This window comes from Mus caroli, chromosome 8 (assembly GCF_900094665.2).
Source record: "Mus caroli chromosome 8, CAROLI_EIJ_v1.1, whole genome shotgun sequence".
NCBI lineage: Eukaryota > Metazoa > Chordata > Mammalia > Rodentia > Muridae > Mus > Mus caroli.
In genome coordinates this window covers 39771869-39793749 of record NC_034577.1, presented here as the reverse complement: position 1 = coordinate 39793749, position 21881 = coordinate 39771869, and the positions used below count along the sequence as shown (strand labels likewise).

Here is a 21881-nt window from a genome sequence, read left to right as displayed (position 1 = left end):
AAAAAAAAAAAAAGGCTTATAAAGATACTATTTTAATATCCCAAAAGATTTTAAAAATGACATTTGGAAGCTCCTTGACAATGAGAAAAGCAGCCAAGTTGAAAAGGTTCTGTAGAAATGTAAGGTCAGAGCACAGATTTGGTTGTTGGAGGTGTGTTGCTTTCAGTGCTACCATTTCTCCTGCCGTTTGTTCTGAGACAGGGTCCCATGTAGTCCAGGCTTTCCCTGCACTTGCAGTGTAGCCTAGGGAAGCCATGAACACCTGATCCTCCTACCTCTACCTCCCAGGTGCGGGGAAGACAGGTGTGGGCCACCTCTGGGGCCCAGAACAGCCTAGATTTAAAACAATGCTAAGACTCCCCTACCGCCTTTCTCTTTGGCATCTTATAAATATCTTGTAGACTGAATCTAGAATCACTGTTATTCATCTTTGTGAAAAAAAAAAAAAAAAAAAAAAAAGGTAACAACTATCCAAAAGTCGGGAAGCTAGAGACAAGGGCATCTCGCATTTTCCCAGCCGGAGTTCTACTGAGTCACAGTCAGCTTTCTGTCTGCCACAGAAGGATGGTAACCTCGGGAAGAGGAAAATAACACCAACTGAATTATAAGTTATTTCAAGATCTTAGTGGAAGGTTCTGGCCATCCAGCAAACTCACACTTTTCACTGAATGCTTTTAGATCTGAAACTTTTTTTTTAAAAAAAATGTTAATAGGAAATTCAGAAGCAGAAAAATCTACTTCTCTGGATTTAAAACTCTTATACACGCAAGGAGGGGAAGGGGAGAGGGAGCGAGAGACAGACAGACCTTAGTGAGAGACAGAGACACCTTAAAAAGCAAAATGAAAAAAAATTTTTTTTTACTGAAGTTGTAGACTGCTTGTGACCACTTGGGGGAGGCTTATTTCATCCCTAACATTGTTGAAAGCAAGCCCCCGCTCTTTTACCTGAGGGAAAAAACCTGACATATAATTAGAAAAGTGAAACAAGCTCACTAGATGCTAAAATGAAACAACACACCAGTATCCTTCTGAGAACTCTCTTGCTAAGTCTATTTTTGTCTCTCTGAGGAAAAAAGGAAACATATCATGTTTAAATGCTAGCAAAGAAATCCACCTACCCATCCATCTATCCATCCATCCATCCATCCATCCATCCATCCATCCATCCATCCATCCATCCATCCATCCATCCATCCACAAGAACTTTCAAGATTCAGGGCTCAAAACCCTGGTCATTATTTTGGAAACAGTCTTGAGTCAGTATGAAGCAAGCGCGCCCTCTGCTGGCAAAACTGTATTTCTCTCTACCCTTCCTCCTTTCCTTGTTGCTGGAGACTGAACACGCAACAACACTTTAGCATCTTCTCTGTACTCCCTTGATTTACTTGGATATAGTATCTAAAGAGAAGAATGCTAATATCTGCCCACTGAAACAGAGGATAGACCTTGAAATTTGGTGGGACATAGTAACAATTTGCTTTGAATTCTAGGGCTCCATTTTATAGTCTACACTTCTGCATAGTACTTTACTGTTTTAAGTTTTCTCATGCAGCTCCTGGAGTCCAGAATGCTAATGTGTGTGTGTGTGTGTGTGTGTGCGTGTGAGTGTGTGCGTGTATTTTAATAATCATGCCAAACAATGGACCTTGTTTGTTCATATACCAGCCACAGATATAACTACATGCATGTGTGTTTGTGTGTGTACAAGCATGCATTACGATCACAATCAGCCAGAAAACAGAGTAAATCACATTACAATCAGCCAGAAAACAGATTAAACCGTGCATTAGCTCACACTGTAGGAAAACTTAAAGCCAATATGGCTCTGAGTTTGGGAAGAGGTGAGATAGTACTTGCACAAAGCTTGATGACCTGAGCTTGGTCCTGGAGCCTGCATGGTGGACAGAAAGAACTGACTCTTCAAGTTATCCAATGTCTTCACATTCACGGTGAGACACAGAGAGAGAAAATGTTTAAATAAACAGAAAAATAAAGAAGGGTTTGGATATAAAATAAACATATAAAAACAAGTAACAGAAATAACCAGTTAGGAAACATGAAAACTATATATAATAGCACAAAAGTACACAAGTTCTAAGCTCATCAAAAAGAAAAGTCAAACTATCTTATCACGTGGGCTGATTACATGCTGACATGCCAGGACTTTGTGGGCGGTGGCTCTGATAGTTCAGTGACAGCATTTCCAAGGCCTGGATTTGACCTGCAGCACCAATGAATAATCAAACAAAATTAAATATAGCAATATCATATACAGTCAGTTGAATAAAGCCATGTTCTGATGTGTAGCAAGTTACACTAGAAAAAATACTTGTTTACATATGTAAGTTATAATGTATATGGAGCAAAGAAGAATAAAATATTGGCAGTTTCCCACTGCTTTTAAATCTTCACTTCTGAAGCCATGTGTGGTGGTGCATACTTTTGATTCCAGCACTCTGGGAAGCAGAGGCAGGTGGATCCCTGTGAGTTTGAGGCCAGTCTGGTCTACAGACTGAGTTCCAGGACAGCCAGGGCACAGAGAAACCTTATTTCAAAAAAAAAAAAAAACCAAAATGAAACAAACAAAAAGATCATTGCTGGAGGAATAGTGAAAGCTTTAAGAAGCTGCTGACAGCTGGGCGTGGTGGCACACGCCTTTAATCCCAGCACTTGGGAGGCAGAGGCAGGTGGATTTCTGAGTTCGAGGCCAGCCTGGTCTACAGAGTGAGTTCCAGGATCAGCCAGGGCTACACAGAGAAACCCTGTCTCGACAAAACCAAAAAAAAAAAAAAAGAAGCTGCTGACAGTCTTCACCTATGAATATTCATATGAATATAATGCATAGTCAGACACTAGTGGGCTGAGATTTTCCATCTGTTAAGTCCAGGCTCTTTAAAAAGCTAAGCACACACCTGATGCCTGCACTGGAAAGGAAGAGCAAGAGAATTAGAAGTTTAAGGCCAGCTTGGGTTATACGGTGAGACCATATCTCACTGTATAAAATATCAAATACAAATATCAAAACAAGACAACAACAACAACAAAAATGAAACACAGAATTACTAGCATATGGCCCAGCAACTCCAGTTTCGACACTAAAGGGAAATGAAGCAGAGACATGAACAGACAGTTTCACATCAGTGTCCATCCATTACAAGTGCCTAGAGTGTCTACCAGCAAAGGGTATAGTCACAATGTTACACACTTACAGGGGAATCTCAGTCAACTTTAAAAGTCTTGATACAAGAAGCTGGAGAGTCCACTTGCTAGTGAAGAGCACCTGCTGCTCTTGCAGAGACCTGGGTTTGATTCCCCAGCACCAACAAGCCGACTAACAATCATTTGTAACTCTAGTTCCACGTATCCAATGCCCTCTTCTGATTTCCATGGACACCAGGCATGCATGTGATGCAGACATGCATACATGCATCCATAAATACATACATACATACATCCACACACACAGGCAAAACACCCATAAGCATATAGAATAAATACATCTCAAATTGTTTAAGTTTTGATACATGCTACAAGATGGATAAATTTTGAAAATACATTAAAGTGAAATAAGCTAGCTACAATATTGCAGTCATCCACTCACATAAAATATCTAAAATCAACAAATTCATAAAGAAAGGACCAGAGGGAAATAGGAATGGTGATAAGTTATAGTAAAAACAAGATAGTAAAACTCAGTGAGCTGTAATCTTGAAGTAGATACGGCATGCAAATTATACTTAAAACTGTGGTTTTTTAAAAAGTAATCCAAACCAGATACCCTAACCCTGAATCTGTGCTCTGCGACCTGTCTGACCCCGAGCCGTACTGGTGTCCTACTCAGTGTCTCATTTTCTCTCATGCCACCATACCATGTGATTAAATGACCACATGAGGATTAAATGATCTAACATTTGCAAAACAGGAGTAAAATTGCCAATTAAAAGAGGCTTCATATCCAAATGGACACATGAAAACAAAAAGTAAACTAATGTTTGTGACATTAGTAATTCCACATTTTCACAAAATATGAATCAAATATGGTTAACATGATATACAGAAGGCTACTGTGCAGCTAGCTCATCACACACAAAACTCATTTCAATTACTTTATTGGTACCTACTCCTGGCTATGTGTGGGACTATCTTGGGGATAGCAATGGTGATAAACTCATAAAATCTGTTACCAGGCCATTTTATACAGATGCACACTGGTGAGGAAGCATGAGGGCAGCTTTGGAACTGCCTTAATCTCAACAGCTTTAACATTCATTTTAGCTTGACCTTATAAACTTACAGAAGTCTAATTTTAGTTTACAATTCTATTTATTTAAGAGACTACCTAGGTCTGGCTAGGTTTGGCTCAGGTGCTTATTTTGGGTAATTATTTAATCCTGTTAGGTTTTAGTTTCTTCATGTCTATGATACTTTTAAAAAATGTCTACCTCAAAGATTTGTCAAGATTCAGTAAGCTAATATGTGGAGGATATTTAGAAGAAGGCCTAGTTAAGAGTTCAATATGCAGCAATTACTACGAGCTGAATTTTACTGAAAAGAAAAAGATACACTATAATAGTTTAAATGTGAAGATTTTCAAGTCTTGTGTATGTGTGTGTGTGTGTATATATATAGATAGATAGATTCTCTAAAATATGAAAGTAACTATTTAATTCATAACTATGAATGCTACACTCATTTCAAGCTGAGTGCCAAATCTGACCTACTCTAGATTATCTTTTAAAAATAGATCATACAGAATTTCCAGTACAGTGGGTGATGCAGAGTTTCCGTGACTGAACACATCAGAGGACACACGCATCTGCTTCTTGGGTACCGTTTCCTGTAAGTGTACAGTGATCTAAGTGATCTAAGCAGAGAAGAGTGAGGTCTCCAGTGTGCTCTTTTAATGACCTCTTACTATACACTCTACCAGCTACGCACGTCTAACCACACGTGGTTAACGTCTCGACAGTTTATGCCATGCACCTGCGTTATGTGTCTGTAGTGGGAAGTTGGTCCTACAGGATTTTCTGTTAGCTGTACTTACAAGTCAGTGCGCATGCACTTGCTCTGATGACTGACGATGTGGCACTCACCATATTTTCTCTTTCGATCCTTTGTTGTTCCCTCTGTCTGTTGAGAGCACTATGATACAACTTAGGGGGATGGCCGATCGATCTTCCGGGAATTGTACTTTTGCTTCCTGGTTTTTCAGCCTGTCTTGACAGTTCTTTCAAAAGCCTCTGATTTTCCCGGTCAATCTGTCTCACCTCTTCTCTTGTGAAAGAGTAGTTCTTCCTAGGTATTATTGAAGGCTGCTCAAAGTGATGTTTCTGTGGTCCCTTTTTATCTAACTGCAGGAAAGCTACACAAGGAAGCAAACGCAACAACGGTAAGTAAACAAAGCAGCTATGATGGCCCATGCTTTCATTCTTACAGAAGAAACTAAGTTCACAGAACGCAGGAGATGGGCTAATGACTCATTTGTGTAGGGAAAGCTTGGATGCAGTTTCAAGTTTTATGTTCGCTGGGTCCTTTGAGCACAAAAGTTTATGCAAGCAGGTTTTCACAGCAGAATAATCAAGGTGTGTGATACCAGCTCTTAGATGGGTAATTTACAGAAACCCACTCCTGCCATGTCTGTTTTGTACAGCAGTTTTAACAGTGAGGGACTTTAGGAACCTCTGGGCTTGAGTGCATGATCCAATACTTTCACTGTTCAAAAGAAACAACACAAGTTCTTGGCAATGACTGATGGAAGAAATGGCAAAAAGAAATTCAGACCAGTCTACAATGATCAGAACCTAATCTGAATGCACTATACTATGAATGCCATGGTTTTTTTTTATGGCAACTTTTTATTAGATATTTCCTTTATTTACATTTCAAATGTTATTTCCTTTCCTGGTTTCCCCTCTGAAAACCCCGTATTCCCTTCCCCCTCCTCTTGCTCACCAACCCACCCACTCCCGCTTCCTGGTCCTGGCATTCTCCTATACTGGGGCATAGAACCTTCACAGAACCAAGGGCCTCTCCTCCCATTGATAACCAACAAGGCCATCCTCTGCTACATGTGCGGCTGGAGCCACGGGTCCCTCCATGTGTACCCTTTGGTTGGTGGTTTAGTGACATGGGTTTTAAAACCCATGGGTGATAAAGTACTTCAGTGAATGCCAAACATTCTATTTTGTATTAAGCATAAGCCCAATGAACACACTATATAAAAGACATTTCTCGCCAAGAAGAAAACCATTTGCACTGGATGACTACCAAATGATTTTTGTTGGGGTGGAGATGGGAACTGAACCCAGGGTCTTATCCATTCTAGGCAAGCACGGTACTACTGAGCTATGTCTTCTGCCTGGAAAGAATTTTAACATCATGCTTAAAACGTGTTAGAAAAAATTTCAGTAAGCATGACTATTACCACACACTTGTGAAAAGCTTTTAAAACCTCTGAGTTTGGTGAATATGTCTACTTCAGTATATACTAAAGTAGCACTATATTTCTCAGGTTATCAGCTGCAGTTTTGTTTTGGTATTATAATATCTTTAAGATAAAAGAAACCGCTCCTGTTTTGCATGTACATGATCCGTATCTGTCAAGGTGCATGCCCGTGTGCATGTGGAGAACAGAGACAGTGAGGAGTGGGCTTTCCCTTCCACCTGCTGACTGCAGGGACTGAACTGCAGCTGTCAGCCTTGGGCAGCAAGCACCTGCACATCGCCCAACAGTGCCCACTGCCATCCCACAGCCCTTACAACAGGGTCTTTTAAAAGTACTTCACTACAAGCTACTCCTTCTCACATGTCTAGTTTAGCATCCTATGCTCTCCCACACAGTGCCATAAAGGGAAGTGGTATTTTTAACCTTTATTTTACAATGAGTTTAGTCCAATCACTTGGACAAATTAAGAGAAGCAGTAATTTTACTTCTTATGTTTATACCAAAGACCACAAAGACTACTTAAAATTATAGGAACAAACAAAACAGATAAACAGTGGCTTCCTCTCTCGAAAAACCAAAAAAAAAAAAAAAAAAAAAGGTTATGAAATCGACACTGGGCGTGGTGTCACACACCTTTAATCCCAGCACTTGGGAGGCAGAGGCAGGTGGATTTCTGAGTTCGAAGCCAGCCTGGTCTACAGAGTGAGTTCCAGGACAGTCAGTGCTGCACAGAGAGACCTTGTCTCGAAAAACCAAAAACCAAACCAAAACAAGAAGTTATAAAATTAATGGTTGATGATTAATGATAGCTGAAAACCACACTGAGTAAATAACAAAACTTGAATGACCGACCATGTTTTAAAAACCACACATACACTACATACATTAAATTACCTCCATACTAATACATGCTTGTTCTACAATTTAAAAAAGGTTCTAGGCTAATTTAGCTATATATGAAATTCTTTAGAATCTCATTCTCACTGAGATTAAACTACAGTTCCTAATGCTACTTTTTAAAAAGTAAAATAGGCAACAGTGGCATAAGAATGTCCAGCTCATCAAACAATCAAAGAGCTGCCAATAGCAGCCTGAGCTTTACGTCAGTGAAAACATCACAATGAAGCAGATGGGTAAGGTGCTTATTTCTTGACAGCACTTGACACCTAAAGAGACTCTATGCTAACTGGCGTCAAATATATAATCAAATTCTTTCACATAAAATCTAAAAATGAGTTAGCCAACTTTGTATTTATATCTATTTATTACAAATGCTGTTTTCTCCGGAATTTTCCGTAGGGATGCAACACCACACCAAGTCTTCACTCTATTTCAGCCTATGACCACAAAGAGCCACTCTGGCTTCATTTCACCCATGTCAAGGGGCTCCCCCTTCACTTTCATTGCTACTGAACAGAGACAACGTCTTAGGACTTGTATGTGAAGCCACCAGTGGAGATGTTCTGATGCTCTCTGCACCCCTACAGTGTCAGTGCTGTTTAGCAACTCTTCCAGTGGGGCAGGTGAGTGACTGCCAGCAGAGCTTGGCTTTGCTTCCTAGCATCTCACACAGCAGATAGGAATGGCGGTTCACATGTGCAGCGCCATCTGATTCTAGCACTGGGAGGTGGAGACACAAGAATCAGGAGCTCAAGGCCATTCTCTGCCACATAGTGAGTTCCAGACTACATGAACTGGTCTCAAAACAAAACATTGTCCTTATACAGTCATGAGCTCTATAGAAAAACCAGCTATAGTTACTTTTAAAGCTGATTAAAAAAAAGATTTCTTTTAAAAACTAACATTAACAACAAGTTATAAGATCTAAATTTACAAGATTTATTATTTGCCTTCTTAACAACTTGTTAGATGAGAAATTTTGTGACATCCTTGTGTGTTCTCTTTCTTTGAATTTTGGTGGGCTTCTTACAGCTGTGACCAACAAAGTACAGTCAAAACGGTATGCAACTTAAGTTTTAATTTATTTTAGATATAAAATTTTTAAAAGATTCATTTTATTTTTAAATTTTTACTTTGTATTTGGGTGTTATACCTGCATGTATGCCTGTGTACTGCCTTCATGCCTGATACCCTGGGAAGCCAGAAGAGGGTGCCAGGTTCCCTGGAACTGGAGTTACAGATGGCTGTGAGCTGCTATACAGGTGCTAGGAATCAAACCCAGGAGCCCCAAAAAGAACACACAGTGCTCTTAGCTGTTGAGTCATCTCTCCAGCCCCCAAGACTCATTTTATTCTAATTTATGTGTATGTGTGTGTCTCTGTGTGTTTGCTGCATGCATGCAGGTGCCCATAAGTTTAGTAGAGGTGTAACAGCCCTGGCAGTGGAGTTGCAGGACGTAGTAAGCTCTCTGATATGAGAGGTGTAGGCCCAGTATATGAGTTCAAGGCTAGGGGCTCTGTAAACACACACACATGTGCACACATGAATGCATGCACACACGTATAAAATTATTTTTTATTCTCTGCTGTAATTGTCTCTGAAGCTTACTGCTTCCACCTGCTAACCAAGACTTAGTCCTGGAAGCTTCTAGCCTCTGCACAATCTTACCTAGGCTTAGAAGTTTTCAGCCTCCAAGATTCTCTGCTGAATAAGCTCACCCTTTCTTAGTTCTTTCTGAGCTCTGAGTGGTTGGTCAACTCAGCCGTTCTGGCTTTTCAAACGCCTCTCCAAGCTGACAGATTCAATCTGGCTTCCCTTGGCCTCTGAGGGAATTGCTCTGCTTGGCCTCATCCTAACTCTGGCAATATGTTCTAATCTTCTGGCTCCTTCTCATTCTGTGAAGGCTTGTTCTGTCTTCAGCTGTGTCTTCTAGCTTGTTCTCTCTCTGCAGCCTGTCTCTCTAAAACTGTCCTGGGAAAACAAACTGCCGCCTCCTTCTCTTCTCTGCACTGCCCTTAGTCAGCTCCCTGTCTTCTCTCTTCTGAGAGTTGGGCATATCCTCTTCCATCAAATCTTTCTCTGACTCATCACTTTGTCTGCCATTCAGTTAGACATCACTTTCAAATGGGTGCTTCCTTCTACAAACTAAGTTTATCTTCATTGTTTGGGATTACAGGTGTAGACTAAGGGCATAGCTATAATCCAGCCAGCGAGATTAAACATGTGTGCTAAGGGCTGAGTCACATCACAATAAGAGACAGCTTTTTTTTTTTTTCTTCAGTAAATAACACAATCTAGGACCTGCACCACATACCCTTGTACCTGGAGCCCAGAGCTATGCATGCCTGATGGTAACTGGAAGCTGCCATATGATAGACCGCACACCATTAATAGGAAGCCACATACAGGAACTTTGACCCTGTCATCTAAGGTTGCTGCTTTATACTACTTGAATTTTATGATAATGTATTATCAGAGCAATAGTAACTACTACAAAATTTAACACAAGGAAATGGAATGCTACTATAACAAACCCAAAGTTAGTGGCTCTAGGTTTGAAACCTGATGGGCAACTGGAGCTGGACGAGACAGAAAAAAACCTGTTAATGGGGCTGGAAAGGCGACTCTGGTTCAGGGTAACCAATGCTTTTTCAGAAGACTAGGGTTTGGCTACCAGCACTCATATGTAGGCTCACAGCCATCTGTAGTGCTAGTTCCAGCAATCCAACACTCTTCTGGCCTCCTCTGAGATTTGTACACATGTGTTGCACATATATACACACATGCAAGCAAAAGCATTCATATACATAAAAGGAAAAAAAGGTTGTTGAAGTCTGAGAGAATGAGCTGGCTGTTTAGCAGCACTGCTATGGTGACAAGGAAAATGGCAGACTTCTTACTGGTGGATTTGGGCTAAGATATTTAAGCAGGATTTTGAAAATACAATGGCTTACATTATCTATAGTAAATCAGGAGAGTGAAATATCTAAAACTAGAAAGTGATCAGTTTTCAAACAAAATATAGAGAAAATGTAAGAGACAGGGCTTACAGGGTTCAGTGTAAGACAATGACTCCTCCCTTAACCACCCCCCTAGGTTTCATTGGTAGCACAACATAATACTTTGCATGACAGTGTATGCTTGTAATCCTAACAGTCAGGAGATAGAGACAAGAAGACCAGACAGCCAAGGCCATCCTCAGCTACAGCCTGGGTTGTATGAGACCCTATCTCAAAACAAACAAACAAACAAACAAACAAACAAAAAACAAACAAAAGCCAGGGTCTATGACTTACTTTAAATCTGGGAGGTTTATAATTATTTCTACCAACACTGGGCACAGTGGTACATGCCTACAATCCCAGGAACTGGATAGCAGAAGCCAGAGGGTTACTACAAGTTCAAAGCTAGCCTGGATCAATATAGCAAGTTTTAGTTCAGTTAAGTCTCATAGCAAGATCCTATCTGAAAGAAACCAAACAAGCACAAAAGGATGCTATGTGACTCTAGAAACTAAGTCACAAATGCCTCTGCGGTTTCGGTATTATTTTCTGGAACACTATGCTTGGAGCCCTGAGTACATGTAATAAGTCTAATTTCCCTTAGGCTACCATGTTTGAAGAAGGCAGGCCTATGTGAGGAGACAAGCCACACAGACATGAGAAGCCTCTGGTTAGCAGTCCTAACCAGAGGCCTAATCCTGTTTGTTCCAAGTCCAGGTGCCTGACAGTGTTTTTTTTAATCCTCTTTAGTAGCTTGATCTTCAACAATTTATTGTCTAGTTCTGTTTTGCATTTATTGTATGTTGTAATCAGTATTACACATTTCTAGTGTATTTGACTTATATATTAATATAAAACACCCTTCTTGTCCCTTTTAGTATTTTTCACAATTTTGATTCTGTTTTTGTACTAGTAGGGCTGATACTTCTATTTCCTCTTTTAAAGGAGACATACCTTTTTTTTTTTAATGTATGTTTGTGTTTTTAAAGGATAAAATAACTATTAAGTTATTAGTTACTAAAGTAACTATTGCTACAGAAAAAATTAGCCTAGCACTTGTGGAATAGAAACTATCAAGCTAACTAGTGTTTTCCTTTTTACTGTAGCAAAATAGACAAAATCCAAAATTTACTATCCTATTTTTAGGTGTACAATTCAGTGACATTACAATTCATTTTCCATAATGTTGTATATTGGAAATCTAAAACTCGATTATAAAAAAGCCAAGTAGGCAAACAAACACCCAGGAAATCTCTGTCCTCCTTTCACTAGACCATAGAAATAGAAATTCTGTTTCTGTGATTTTGACTGACCCGCACATAAATGGAATCACATGATAGTTGTTTTTGTGTGGATATGTACTGCCATCTACTTTGTGTGTGTGTGTGTGGTATGTGTGTGTAGACTAAAGGTCCATCTGGGGTCTCATTTAATAGGAGTTGTCCACATTAGATTTTTGAGACTGGGTCTCTCACTAAGACCTGGAGTTCATTGACTTACTCTAGGCTGGCCGGCCACAGAGCCCCACTGCTGGGATCAGTCTACCAGCCTACCACGTCTGCCTTCTCTTCAGCCTCCAGTGTTTGTCTTTTCAGGACTTAACTTTACTTATCACAGAGTCCTCCAGCCTCAGCCACACTGTAGCACAGACCAGCTCTTTCTTCCTTTTTAAGACTGAATAATATTTCTGATTTAACTTTTGAACACAACCACATGTCTTCTAAGTTAAAATCATTTACTTTATTGTTTGGCTTTTCTTCCTACAGCTTTTATAAAGTACGCCACTCATTTTCCTGAAAGAGGATGCTAACATTTTTTTCTAAAAATTCCTCCAAATTTCAGAACGCAATCACTACCATTATAATAAATTAGAGCTCCAGTTTCCTACAAGTTCTTCAGTTTTGTTTTGGATCCTTTATATTCCTAAAGGCTGAGACACCCTAATGTCTTCACGGGTTCTATCTACCAGTATTTATTATGTAAAAACCTAATAGTACAAAACAAGCAAACAAAAACCCAACAACTTCCCTGATATAGCTGTCTCTTGTAAGGCTATGCCAGTGCCTAGCAAACACAGAAGTAGATGCTCACAGTCAGCTATTGGATGGAACACAGGACCCCCAATGGAGGAGCTAGAGAAAGTATCCAAGGAACTGAAGGGGTCTGCAACCCTATAGGTGGAACAACATTATGAACTAACCAGTACCCCCAGAGCTCGTGTCTCTAGCTGCATGTGTATCAGAAGATGGCCTAGTTGATCATCATTGGGAAGAGAGGCCCCTTGGTCTTGCAAACTTTATATGCCTCAGTACAGGGGAACGCCAGGGCGAAGAAGTGGGAGTGGGTGGGGGGTGGGGAGGGTATAGGGGACTTTTGGGATAGCATTTGAAATGTAAATGAAGTAAATACCTAATAAAAAATTGGAAAAAAATCCCAACAACCTAAAGATAGTTACTCATCCCTCTGTCAATAACAATAAGCCAATCATATGTCAACATAACATTTTTATAAAATAAGTAGAACCTGTAAGCAATGTAGTTCGATGCACAGGACCTTCCATGACAGAGGTAGTGAAATGATGACCACAGATTTTCCTTGGACCCATACACACATGCTCTAGCACATTTGTGCTCATGTGCACACACATACACAAAATACATACATAAACAGAACTTAATTTTTTTAAATTAAAAATGTGTGTGGAAGAGCATAACAGCTTTGCCATTTTTAAGTGCCTCACTTAAACAGAAGACAGGTGCTTCTGCACTGTGCTGCCACTGTCTTGGGGCCCCGTGAAGACCCCACTGGACCCACTGCTTATCTGTAGCACACAGACAATGCAGAAAGCAAGCCAGGGTTACTTTTCTTAGTTACAATAGCTTTGTCTTCATAGATCTCTCTACAATCATTTAGTTTTTGCTTTAAAGAAAAATCAATTCTCAATACTACATTTATCATAAGGATGTGGCCCCTCTGTTGCCTTTAGCTTTTTACAGATGCTTGGTTACACTAGGTAACTGTGTTGGAAGGATTAACAATGTCAACCTGCCAGTAAAGAAGAGATTAACCTGTAGTGCCAGGCAGGGCATGCTGGAAGCCAATCATCTCTTTCTCATGGATAGTAGTAGGGTCTGTTAAGCACTTCCTGTAATCCCTCCATAACATCCACACATGTACCTTGATAGAAAATTTATAACCATTTTCTTCATTTATGAATGCTTCCTTAATTTTACTTTGTCCTCTTCTACTTTTCTTCTCAAAAGTAGAGATAAATTTTGAGGCTATCTGTTTCTAAAATGTCTTTACTTGGCCCTTTCAGAGTCCTTCTACAGTGATCCAACTTTATATAGACAAAGTATGGAATGTAATCCAGTCTGCTCAAGTCCTTAAATGCTTACCAAATATATCAGCCTTGTGATATAATCTGGTATCAAAATGTGTTTACTGCTCCTCTAAGTCTCTCAATGCTTAGTCAAGGATTTCTAGGCCAAGGATAAATATCTGACTCCAGTCACAGTCTTTGGACATTTTGGGCATGGAAATTTCCCCAAGTTAATATCCTTGTAGAGTTAAAAGGCTGAAATTGTACTACTCTTTCAAGTTCTCTTAAAATTACATTTCTAATACCAAGCTACATTGATATATTAGTTTTGAGTGAACACCAGAACTCTCAATCTAGACTGAACTCAAGCGGTTTATATCAACTACCACATCCTAGAAATAGTTACTATCTAGCTCATGGACATGTCAATAACACCAAAAGTCTAAAGCCTTGTGTTTCAATTCCCAGAACTGCATCTGCTTTACTGAGTCAATACCCAATTCAATACTGTTCAAATACCCATGCTACTGACTATTTTGGGAAATTTGCTCATATCTTTCTATTAAACTTTATTTCTATTTAACAAACAACAATTTTTCAAACCACTATTCTATACTGTTTGCCACATTCCTTACTATGTGGACATTTGCCTGTTGTAAACAATTTATGAAACTTTTTCATCAAAACTCATTACAGGAATTGGTGAGTTTTTCTCTTCATTTACACCTGTCAGTGAAAATGTTTCCACTAGGAGGGCGACACAATGTGCTGAACTCCCGCCCTCAGATGTTTGCTAACAGGGTCATCTTCTATGAGAAGGTTTGTAAACATGTTACACATTCCCTGTATTAAGTGGATTTGTCTTTCAGGAAAGTGGTTGCTATGGAACAACTAGAGAAGTCATAGCAGCATAGAAAAGCCCATTTGGTAGAAAATGAAAGTGATAAAGTATATTATGAGAGAAATGCAAAAAAGGTACAGGTGGGCAGGGCTGGTAACCAACCATCTCTTTCATGGACAAGGTTTAGGTACATGGTGGCAAACAGAGAAAAGATATGAGGATCCAAAAAGCTTCATGTTGTCAACTGAGCACGAATAATAATTTAATAAAATAATAACAAAACACAATGTATTAATAGTTTGAAAAGTTTTGAAGACTTCCCGTGGTGGATACTATTCATGGATTCTAACAGTAGGTATGTTAATTAGCAAAATGTCCTCTTTGTTTCTCTGCCTTTGTTACAAAGCACTATCTGGCTGTGATGGCCCATGACTTTAATTCCAGCCCTCAGAGGGCTGAGGCAGGAGGATCATAAAAGTTCAAGGCCAGCCTGGGCTATGTAGATCCTGCCTACCTCAACAACAAAAGGCCAGAAGAATGCTTTACTAACAAGTTTCTTACAGCAGGGCTTGTACAGTATAGTACAGTAAAAACTGAAGCTTAAAGCCAGGCGTGGTGGCATACGCCTTTAATCCTAGCACTTGGGAGGCAGAGGCAGGTGGATTTCTGAGTTCGAGGCCAGCCTGGTCTACAAAGTGAGTTCCAGGACAGCCAGGGCTATAAAGAGAAACCCTGTCTTGAAAAACCAAAAAATAAAAAAATAAAAGAACAAAAACAACAACAAAAAACCCAAACCTAAACCAAAAAACCCTGAAGCTTGAGTCTATGTTTCAAAGAGAAGATTTCAAGTGTAACTGAGGCAAGTGTTTAGGAATAAGGTGGGGTGGCAATTATTGTTCTGACTTAAAAATTAGAAATATATAGGTTCTTAGCATCTAGCTAAGAAATAGCTTAGTGGTAACAAGGATACCTTATGTTTTGAGCCTTATATATTTTTTTATATGTATGGTGTTTCCTTGTAATGTGTACATGCAACGTATACATGTACGTGTATAGGCAGTGATTAGCAAGGCCAGAAGGTGTTGGATCTTCTGGAACTGGAGTCACAGATGGCTATGAACTGCCAAGTGTGTGTGGAAACTAAACCCAGGTCTTCTGGCAGGAACAGTGAGTGGTTTTTGTTTGTTTGTTTGGTTGGTTTTGGTTTTTCGAGACAGGGTTTCTCTGTGTAGCCCTGGCTGTCCTGGAACTCACTCTGTAGACCAGGCTGGCCTCGAGCTCAGAAATCTGCCTGTGAGTGCTCTTAATCACCGAGCCATCCCTCCAAATCCTGAATGTTCTTTTATTATTATATGTGCTGTCACACACATCATAGTGTGCCTGAAGGAAACGGCATGTTGTTCCAGAACTATGAGCCCCTGGCAAGTAGAACTGCCATCAACACTGGACTGGGTGAAATGGTTAGCCATCAGGGTTCTAGTTACCACAAGAGAGTAGTTGACTGAATGAGATTCCAGAATGTTCTATATGCACACTTAAAGGAACTGAAGTGAACAAACACAACTGCCCAGTCTGCACCTATTTCTACAGTCCTCCACATAGATCTTGGGCCTTGTAACTCCCACCCCTAACTAACTTCAGCAGGAGTCTGCCTGGCTTCGGATGTCTCTCCCCATGGCCAATGACTGCTTCAGGAGTGAAGAGTGTAACTAAAGCAATCTGGGGACTACACCTAAGTGCAAGCTGTCTGGAGATGCTTCCTTTACACAGGTTCTTGTGCTTTGAGAGTTAGAGGAAGTGCTTTTCTGGACACTGTCATGTCTGAAGGTGAACAGTGGAATGCAGTGCAGGTATTTACTGGTGTCTGATGAGTGAAGACAGGACTGCCTCAGAAGAGTAAGTGAGTTTGAGAAGAATTGAAAACTAATCTGAAATTTCTAGTCCTAATTGATTTAATTATCTGACAATTCAAATGATACTCCAAGTGTTTTATGGTATAATGGAATATATTTGGAAAGTTATTAAAATATCAATCATCTCAAAGACACTGACAAGAAAAACCCATGCATATGCACAGCACTTAATAGTTGAGTTTAGTTAATATAAAAATTTAATATACAGAAGTTCAAAAATTACCTTTCAACAGATGATTAAGGTCCATTGTGTCATGTAAGACTTTTTGTTTGGATCTACGGTCTAGATTTGCATCTAACACTGAAGATTTTGGAGCAAAATTCTGTCCATGCTTTTCTTTCCTTTTGGCTGATTTCAGACATCTTGAATCATTCTTTAAAGCCTCCGCATCCTCATATACATCCCGGCTCACATTCTCTTGTTTTTTAACTTTTACTTTTTGATCAGGCGGTTGGTCCAACTCAAACGACTGGGCAGGGCTGACATCTGGAGTTGACAACGGAGTTACGTCTGTTACATTGTCTTCGGATTCATGATAGTCACCAGTCTTTTGTTTAGTACTGGAAGGCTGTGCACTTGATTTTCTTCCTGACTTACACCTGTGTTTTGGTGACGAGGGGGTTCCAGTAGAAACGCACTTCCCTGGTGAGTGGGACTCAGATTTATTTTGCCTGTCAGATCCCATGTCTGAGCAGTCTGAGTTTGATCTCGAAGATGAGGAAGACAAGGAGGAGGAGGAGCTGATTTTAGAATACTTCTTACTCACGGGCTTTTTTAAATTACTAGAGGACTTAGCTGACTTAGACCTCACGTACTTCTTCCCATCGTCGCTGCTTTCCTCCCCATCCGTGTAGTAATTCTCCTCACCTTTCACAATTTTAGGAATTCTATCTGGAACGGGTACGTTTAATTTATGTCCTTTTGTGGCATCACACGATTTTTTTGATCGTGAAGAAGTCAACACTGAGGAACTTCGTGTTTGTGTAGGATCGTTTTCTGTATGTTGCTCCTTTGAAGAAAAGTTGGTTTTCCTTTCATTTCCTTTCTGAGTAAGGTAGTTCTCCTTTGTTTGTATCCCAAGTCTCAAGTTCACATTTTCTGTGTTATTATCTATTTTCTCTTTAAGATGATCATTTTGTACTCCAAATTTCAAGTTTACATTTTTGGTGTCCTTATTTATTCCTTCCTTAAGGTCATCATCATTTTGCTTGTCAAAAATGGAATTACTTTCACATTTCTTTGCATCTTCAAAATCACTGTCAAAGAAAGAATGGTCTACTTCACCTTCTGAGATATCTCCAAACCGATCCATGACGCCAAAAGTGTATCTGAAAAGGGGAAAGTACAATTATCAGACCGGAGTACCTTCCAAATACTTGTCATTTTTATTTCCCCCCCCAAAAGAAATGTTGTAGTACAACAAACAAACAAACAAGCCAACACTATTAAAAAGTAAACCAAGTTTGTGAAGTCATGATGGAGTTCCAGGGATATCAAATTATACAACATCTCAGAGTTCACCAGGGCAGGCATATCGCAGAATCCAAAGGAAAGTCTCCCATCTGTACAGTACAATTAAGAGTTTCAAAGAAAAAAAAAAACCAAATGGCTAAAAGCCATTTATTGTCAGTATAATAAAATACCAAAATAAAAAAAAGGAAAGCTTTATTTTAGCTCATGATTTGATCCTCCATGGCCAGAAGGGTGTGGCTGAGCCAAGCTGGTTAACTCACAGCAGCCAAGCAGCAAAGCAAAGGTGCAAGACAGGCCGTTCAGTGGCACTCCCTCCCAGCCAGTCATATATCCCTTCTCTAATTCCCACCACTAACCCAATGACTATCACTAGGTTAAGGCCCTGACTTAACTGTCCGTGAAATCTCCTTAGACACACCCATGTATGCTTTGTTAATCTCTCCAAGGTATCGCTCAACCATATCAAAATAAGATTAATAATCACCGCTGATACTAAAACTTCACAGAGTCAGGTAAGCCATTCAATCACCGACTTTTCTAGGACAAATAATGGAATCAGCCAGTGAGCTTCGGCATTTCACTACTCGTTAGCCATCCTGTTCTGTTCTTTTACTGCACGTGGAGAGCTGTGACTGCGAGTCATTCTCGCCCATCCTTTCTCACTGAGCAGCAGAAAGCCCAAGAGGCATAACAGGCAATACAACTGTCTCCTTCACAATTGCACTCCAGGTACTTATTTGCCCAGTCAGATTGATTCTCAAGGTAACCAACTCAAGGTTTAAAAGGCCTGACACTGTACAAATTAAAAAACAAAGTACATATATAAATGAAAATTTCTGCAAGAGCTCCTAAGTCCACAATGACATTCAAAGGGAACATATGTTATGCTGAAGAACGGGTACACAAACATTTCCATAATGAATACGCAGCCAATGAGGCAAGGCTGCTTGCTTACTGTGTTACAGTAAGTTCAGCACAGTAAACTGGGCACTAGACGATTATATCCTACAGAAGCCAGGACACACTGAATACATTTTTATTTACTGTTAAGTGGTCCTACAGCCCAAGGGAAGACATGAAAATAAGTATGGATATGATTTAAGAGTAATGAAATCTTTATCAATAACAATGTAAGAGTTAGTAAGGATGTATTCACACATTTTTATCACCAAAGTAACTTTTTCCGTCTTTAAGGTCTTGAAGCATACATATTAGAATTAAATTTTGATTTTTGCTTTGTTGAGACATGATCTCACTATGTGGCCTTGGCTAGTCTGAAACTTGCTATGTAGACCAGGCTGGACTCAAATTCGTAGACTGGCCTGCCTTAGCCGCAGGAAGCTGGGATTAAAGGCATGCACTACCATGCTGAGCTAGACATGAATTCATTTATTTATAATTTGCACTGTTGAGGATTAATAAGCTCTCTACCACTAAGCTACACTTCCTGCCCTTAGACCTGTAAAATGTTGCTTGAACCTATCTTTAAATGCTGAAGGGAATCCGACTAAATATGTAACTTTATAAGAAAGTATTTAGGATGGTTTTTTTGCTAGACTTACAGGTATACTTTGTTAGGTATATTTGAAATACTTAAACATGAAATATAATTTAAAATTATGACAAGCAGACTCACAAATATCATATATAATATCCAGGAAATTTAATATTTTTATAAGGTAGGTAAAGATTAATAAAAGTATATATTAGTTAAATAGCACAAATCTAGATTCAAACAGAGGAATACCTCATTGAGCAGCAGTATGGTGTGAAATTCATACCTCCATTAAAATTCAAGATGTTAGCTTCTGGCTGTTAGCATAGATTAATGCCTTCTTTCAAATTAAAAATCTGAAGTGTCAGAGGGGGACTGGGACTATAATTTAGAGGTGGAGATCTTGATCTCTAGCAAACAAAGAGATGGAATCTCCTCAAATTGTGTAATTTTAGCTATCACAATATCTAGATAGATATCAAAGTCTACTCTTTCAAGTAATTTATAAAACTAATATTTAATTTTTAAAAGATAAAGAATCCTCTTTATTTCTTATCAAAACAATTAACAGCAAATATAGATTTTATATGTATGTATGTGCGAGCGCGTACACACACACACATATATATATATGCTATCTTTTTGAATATATCTTTCATTGGGACTCTGAAGCACTCACACTGTCCTCCAGAAAGAGGGTAAAAGACAGACTCGACCAAAAACCAAAATCTTTATTATGTAATTTACTTGAAGTTTGTAGATCTGCTATAGTTAATATATATGGATGAAAAAGATACATATATAGTTATCTGTATTGGGTTCAGAATAACATACAGATTTAAATAAGTTGAGGGGAGACAAAAGTTGACTTGCTAGAAGAGATGCCACTGCATTTTAACATTTCCCATTGCTATGACAACTACAATGTACAATATAAGTGAAAATATGCTTCATGTATGAAGAAGGATGAACTGAACCAGGCGTACCCAGGCATAAAGCTTGGCTTCACACATTCTGGTCTGTAATCCAGGGACATGTACAAGAATGTGTATATTAAGCTCTGTAACAGCAATGAGTTACAAACATCCTCTCCTAGTGTCTAAGAAGAAATGGATAAGTAAAATATTATCAAGATCCAATAAAAAGGATACATTGAGATCTATAAAGAAATAGTGTTGAATTAAAAATCAGGACTAAATGAGCAACAATAAATAACAGGAAACTATGTGGTAGTCTTCAATAGGCACACACATAAAGACAAAGCCATAGATGATGGGTAGGAAGAGCACACACTAAATATCTACGAGTCTAAATGCAGGAAGAAAAGGAGGGGACAAAACTGAGGAAAGGCTAGTTAGGGCAGGATCCCCAGAATATTAATAGCATTCTAGCCACTCACGTTCAAAAAGTCAAAATACTCACTGAACAAATGGCAGGGACCTTTATAACCCAATTAGCTCTCCCTCCTTAAATGGTTTTTGTTGTTTTGTTTTGTTTTTGTAAGATAACTTACCTTTGAAAACAATAAAGGCCTGAAATTACAGTTGGCTGTTTCCCTCCTCTATCATTTCTGGCTAATAACTTTGCAATTATGTTTTTTATGTTTCCTTAAATTTCAAAAGAACAGTTTGAAAGCACAACCTCAAGTATTATAAACCACATGTCATAGCTCAATGTAAGATAAATTCAGTAGGCCATGCTAATCTTTAAAGCACAGCAGTATAAAAAGTGAAAAGTGTATGCCACATTTGAAGTAATGTTTCATGAAACTTATTTCTATCTTTATATATATTCCGTATAGTGGTACTTGATATAAAACTTGTTTCTTACTGGGGGCGGGGGGTCTCATCAATGAGTTTGAGATGTCACTGATCTAGGGAAATTCTAAATTGTTACTAAATGGTTATATAAGAGAACTGGATGGAAATTTAAATTGAGTAGTCCTGGAGTTTCAAGTGTTAAGGGCTATATTATCTCATCTAGGATAACTACTTCCCAAATGGATAGACCCAGCACTAAATCAACCTAAAAATACATTGTACGAGCTCTAACGTAATTCTCTTGAAATTGAAGAATTTCATACTAGACAAAAAAAAAATCACTAAATTATGAGATAGATTGCAGAATCTTAACCATAACTGAAAAGTCAGTTAGGACCACTGAGATCACTGGGTCAGTAATGGTGCTTGCTACCAAGCCTGCCAGCCTGGTTTTGATTCCTGGGACCTACGGGATGGAAAAGGAGAACCAAACCCTCCAGGTCTCCCCAACCTCCACAAATACTAATGAGTGTGCCCCCAATAAGTTTATAAAGAAAAAAGCAGTCATCATAAAAGCAGAAGTTATTAATGGTTTGCTCAGAAACAGTAGTTTCTCGACTAACAGACATGTGACATCTTACTGAAGTGCGTGCTTAGGTTTATTCAGAAGTAGGTTGGGTGAGACAGAAAAGCTTAAAGAGCTCCAGTGCTCCGGCTGCGGGGAGGAGA

At 39.2% G+C, this 21881-nt stretch overlaps 1 protein-coding gene across 6 annotated transcripts in view; it reads right to left on the bottom strand.

Annotated features, from left to right (window-relative positions):
* Positions 1-21881, bottom strand: part of Cfap97 (cilia and flagella associated protein 97) — a 45965-nt gene that overhangs the window by 10578 nt on the left and 13506 nt on the right. For all 6 annotated transcript variants that reach the window (XM_021169443.2, XM_021169445.1, XM_021169440.2 and 3 more), the window contains 2 exons: positions 16647-17752; positions 5094-5362 (listed from right to left, as the gene is read on the bottom strand). In XM_021169443.2, the coding sequence (XP_021025102.1) occupies positions 5094-5362; positions 16647-17736 (1359 nt within the window). In that variant the 5' untranslated portion in view covers positions 17737-17752. The remainder of the gene's footprint in view (positions 1-5093; positions 5363-16646; positions 17753-21881) is intronic.